The sequence below is a fragment of the Cajanus cajan genome, chromosome 2 (genome assembly GCF_000230855.2).
Source record: "Cajanus cajan strain Asha chromosome 2, NIPB_CcT2T_4, whole genome shotgun sequence".
NCBI lineage: Eukaryota > Viridiplantae > Streptophyta > Magnoliopsida > Fabales > Fabaceae > Cajanus > Cajanus cajan.
In genome coordinates this window covers 10,343,701-10,348,817 of record NC_138518.1, presented here as the reverse complement: position 1 = coordinate 10,348,817, position 5,117 = coordinate 10,343,701, and the positions used below count along the sequence as shown (strand labels likewise).

General features: G+C 35.0%; 1 protein-coding gene across 1 annotated transcript; it reads right to left on the bottom strand.

The window, feature by feature from the left end:
• LOC109818988 (protein COBRA) lies at positions 1–4,366 on the bottom strand. The gene is made up of 6 exons (XM_020384551.3): positions 4,170–4,366; positions 3,023–3,102; positions 1,949–2,405; positions 1,396–1,555; positions 1,021–1,301; positions 1–624 (listed from the first exon to the last, which is right to left on the bottom strand). Exons 1-6 carry the CDS (start codon positions 4,273–4,275, stop codon positions 335–337), a joined length of 1,374 nt encoding a protein of 457 aa, XP_020240140.2. The 5' UTR covers positions 4,276–4,366; the 3' UTR covers positions 1–334.
• Between the last annotated feature and the right edge of the window lie 751 nt (positions 4,367–5,117).

Genomic DNA, 5,117 nt, shown 5'->3' with positions numbered 1-5,117 from the left:
TTGCAAAGAAAATTAGTATGATGAATTATTTCATTGACTGTATACCTTAATATATATCTTATACTTACAGTACCACCTATCACTATGGATCTAAAAGCAATAAATACATCATTACAGTATAACAGACAGAAATAAGAATATAGTAGCAAACTCAATCGCCCCCTATGCTGTAACCTACAAACAAATCATAGGACAACTGAACTACTCTTGAATTGATAATGGATGTCACACTCCGGCTTGGTTCAAATCCCAAATTGGTATCCCAAAATTGAGTCAAAACTTGTCACATAGAAGACTTTTGATGACAGATTTAAGTGTGCCATGGATAGGAACTTTAAGCATATGAATAAAATACCAAGGCTACCAAAGAGGTCACCACCAAAGCAAGCAGGGAAACCTCTTGCCTGGAACCAGCATTAGGTAACCAAGGATAAGCATCAGGTTGTGGCATCACACAGATGTCACCATTGAAATAGACTCTCCGAGGGAAGGCCCAACCCTTGTCAAAAGTGAAAGTTGATTTATCCTTTCTGAAAAGTAGCTCTGACTGCACATTACCAAGAGGGCCAGCATGCATGAGAAAATCATTGTAGAACTTAACTCCCCAAAGCATTGCTGTATCATCTGTTAAAACCATCATAGATCAATCATTTTCATGCCTCAACAAAAATATAAGTTCTATGGTGAAATAAGAACATACGCTGCTCATGCAACCAGAAAATTTAGAATGAGACAAGTAAACTAAATGAAAAATATTCTAAGGGATGTATGCATAATTAGTTCAACTAGAGTTTTTGAGAAAAAAAAAAAATTATAAACATATATATAAATAATTCAAAAGAACTTGAATTTAAAATATAAAAGCAAAGTCACTCTTAAGGCAGAATAGAGTAGAAGATTGAGTTGCTTCTAAAATAATGCATTCTAATATATAGGAGCAGACCAGCTGAGATTTGGAGGAGAAAATGCAAAATATTTTATGTCTCTAAGATTGCAAGTCCTTTGAAAGATCACACTTACTTATTAACCCGTAGGGATTTAGTGAGTTGTAGTTGAAACTGAAAATCTGGGTCAGATTGTCAAAGTTTGGATGTTGAATAACCAAGTTCCAATCAGAATAATTCATCCTGTAATTGAAATTAGTAATAGTGACTTTCACACGCCAGTACTCCTTGTAGTTAAGCTTAACGTGCCAGTGAACTCGGATTGGGCACATATGACGGGTACATCGAACTAAAGGTGTAATACTATTCCCAGGTCCAGGGTTGGAAACAACTGATTCCAGATGTGGTGAATCTGGACTGTAACGACACAGAAAATGGACATGTGAGTATATAATTTTTATTTTAGTTTAGAAGGAAAAATAAAATCAGTGTCTGAGTATTAAAAACCTACTCTACACAGTCCCCTGATTGAGATGAGTTACCCTGGCAGCCACATGCACACGTAGGGCAGGGTACAACAGTATCGTTATAGAAAGATGAGAGTGAGACACAGCAAGTGGGTGCTCTCTGGGCAAGAAATTGTGAATATGTGCATGTCACATTCCATGTCACTACAATAACTCAGCAATGTTAAGGTCAAACAACATCGATCAATCTCACTAAGTGTAAGTAAAAAGACACAGAACAATTGATAACTTAGGCTCCATTTGGATAAGTTTCTCTATAAGTTGAGTTTCCTCAAGCTAAAATCAACTTATACACCTCAACTTTTGAAGAGCTTAGATGAGAGAATTTCTATAAGAGTTTAGTGCATAAGTTTATTTTAGCTTATACGAGAAGTTCAATTCATTTTACCTTCTTGAGTATTTATAGTGAAGCTTATCTACCTTAGACCAGTTTTAAAATATTACCAGAGAACCAGATTTTAGTACTAACAAAAACTACAACAAATAGATAATTATACTGACAAGTGTTGAAATGAACATAAAAGTCCATTAACTTACTGAGTGCTTGTGTTACTCTCCTTTTGTCAGGTTGTATGAATTGAGTTGGTTTCACAATATTTGCCGGCCCACATGTATAACCGGGACCTGGTGCTTTCAAGGTGAAATTCTTTGGCAGTTTGACCGTTTTGTTAGTAGTACCAGCACTACCTACACTAACTTGAAATGCTGCAACTGCCTTGGATTGATCCTGTGCCCATGAGCTGAGTACACCACCCTTGCAGCAGTTTGCAATTTGTTGATTGTAAGGTGTTCCAGGAAGTAAATCTACAACTGTTGGGGTCCTTTTACAGCAATGTGGGACGTTTCCCTTATATTTTGAACAATCCCCTTGTTCAGTGGTCTGCCCTCCCACCATGGCCCATATTACCTCCTTCTTTGCCCATGTCCATTCTAGTGACCAACCAGGTGCTGCGATATGACGATATTGTTGGAAGTTGTACATAGTAACAACAGCCTGTCCATTCAATTGTTTCTTAGACATCTAAATAACTACGGGAACAAAGATAAACTCAGTCCATTCTAAATGGCTCTAGCCACTAACATAAATAAACACGTATATATTATATATACTTGAGTTTATTCAATAGTTTTACAACTTGCATAGTAAATACTAAACACACTTGAATGCTCTATTAAAAAATTGGCTTGAAGTGTAATTTGAAATTCAAATCCTTTCATATTCCTAATTGGAACAAGAGGAATGCTAACAAGTGACAACCACTCTTCTATGTTGAATGAAATTCATGTGGGACCCAGACAATTTTTAATGGGTCTCATATGAATTTCATCCAACGGTAAAGAGGTTGTGTTAAAACACATTGCTTCCATTTCTCTTGGAGCAAAATGATTTTTTTTTTACCCTTTTAAAAGCAGGTTATATCATTCAAGTAAGAACTGATATAAAACATATGATATGCAACTGATGTGAACATGCATTGCAGATTCATCACAAATGATGTGCCTAACTGGTAGAGAGAAACAGAGCTAAAAACATTTAGGACATTGTCTAATTGTAAACCAAATTGTTTACTTCTTATATTAATATGTAACATTGTAAAGGACTGTACTTACAACATAACCATCAGGTGTCCAATTTATAACATCCCATTTGATTGTGATATTTCCATTTGGATCAAGTGGATCATAAGCTTCTGAAAGATAAACAACAGCAATACCCAAAATTAAAATTAATTAGAAGGTAAAAGGGAGGAGGGGGGACAGAGTAATCTATGAACTTCATACTACACGTTAAACAACAAAGACTGGCAATTCATATGAAATGTATGATAGAAATTATGAGACTAATTTTCTGAACTAGCTAAAACAATCAACAAAGAGTGAAAACAAGCAAAAATTTCTTCAAGACATTAACTAGTTGATGAAAATCATACCACTTTACTTTCACATATACAATGACCATGATCAAGAACTGGAAATTGAGAGAGAAGAAAAGTCGATAGATTTCACATCCTTTCTTTTCACTTGACAGTTGACACAACGTAATCCAATGCTTTATCAATTTTTATGCATCCAGCATTTTATAACAACACAGATAATCAGAACTTCAATTTCATTGCCTGGTACCAAAACTTAGACAACAAGCAAGAACAAATAAACGAAGGAATCAAAACACCATCTTTCCCACTAAAACCTCAGGCATCATCAACAGGAAAAGCCGCCACAAATCAATAAAAGATCAAAATTTTCAAAAGGATTAATAGTGTTTCCAGTTCCTCGAAAACGCGCCACCTTGGTTTTAGCCCCCACTTTTAAAACCACACGTTTTCCTCTTTGTATTTTTAAAATACCTAAACTTTAGTCCTACAGCGACACCACTGTAGGGAACGGAAGCTTATGATCATGGAGACTAAAATTTGGCATTTCAAAAGTACGTGAACGAAACTTGCGCAAACCCAAAGATGACCCATTTTTCAGAAACTAAAAACGTCACTCACCGATTATCAAAATTTGAAAACAAGAAAAAAATTCCATCCCTCACCCCACAAAGCCTGCCATCAATCTCAAACACTCGTTCCAATTGAACACGCCGTCAGGCACACGCCATGCAAAAAGGAACAAACACGCAAAACAAAACAGAAAAAAGACGCAAACAGTTTCGTGGGCAACAAAGAAAACACGACACCCCATAAACCAGAGAAACATAACGAACAAAAATTCCAAAACTTTGACGAGAAAAGGCCATGATGAATGCAGGAACCTGTTGCAGTGAAGCACGTGCAGAAGAGGAGAAGCAAGAGCAGAATGCATGAACGGGGATAGAGGAAGGATCTGATCGTGGGTGTGAAGCTGAAACGGAAAAGCATTTTTCTTGGAACAAAGGGAATGTTGGGGTGTTCAAAATCGTTTGCTATGTATACGAGAGAGAGAGAGAGAGAGAGAGAGTGAAGAAAAGAGAACGGAAGAGAAGAGAGAGAGAGAGAGAGAGAGAGAGAGTGGAAAAAAATTACGCGGCGGAAGCTGACTGTTTTGTTGTGTCCAGTTGGCAAGTGTGGGATATCGTGTGCTGCCAATTGCCAAATCCCATTGTAATGTAGTAAGCAAAAGCAAAGGCAACTTCTAGAATTTTCAGCCCACTAAACACTTCTTTTTTCCTTAAATAACAAGTAAGGATTGTGTTTGTGTTTGTGTTAGTGGAGGATTAAATTCGTTATATTTTTTTAAAAAAAAAATAAATAGTTTTATTTTATTTAATTTTTTTTTATTTATAAAATTACATAATGAAGTACATATCGTAATTCTCTGTTATAAGTCCAACGTAGTAACCTGAATTGATTTTCTGAAATAAGGTTTTCAGTGTCAATTTTACTGATATGAAAACATATTTGAAAAAAAAATTATACTAAAAATAACCGGTCAAATTCTCAATAACATAGATTGGTTATTTACAAAATTGGTGAATATTTTATCCTAACAATATGGTTCTAAAAAAAATACTCAGTAAATAATTAGGAGTGTTAATAATTTTTATACCAATTGTTAAAGTGATATGATTGTTTTAAAGTACAATTTTTTTAGGAGAAACGGGCACTTCATGTCTCTATGTTTTAAAAAAATAAAAATTATATATTAGTGTGTAGCTAATAAAAACATGTTTAGAATTTAAAGTTTAATATTTAACATAAATGATAATGATTTATGTCTCTTA

What these genes read in the sequence shown, in the direction of transcription:
- LOC109818988 (XM_020384551.3), bottom strand. Translation starts at nt 4,275, where the DNA reads ATGCTTTTCCGTTTCAGCTTCACACCCACGATCAGATCCTTCCTCTAT. An exon ending in GGACACCTGATGGTTATGTT is followed by an intron (nt 2,406 to 3,022) that starts GTAAGTACAGTC and finishes TTGAATGGACAG; the next exon opens with GCTGTTGTTACTATGTACAA. An exon ending in CAATCAGGGGACTGTGTAGA is followed by an intron (nt 1,302 to 1,395) that starts GTAGGTTTTTAA and finishes GTGTCGTTACAG; the next exon opens with TCCAGATTCACCACATCTGG.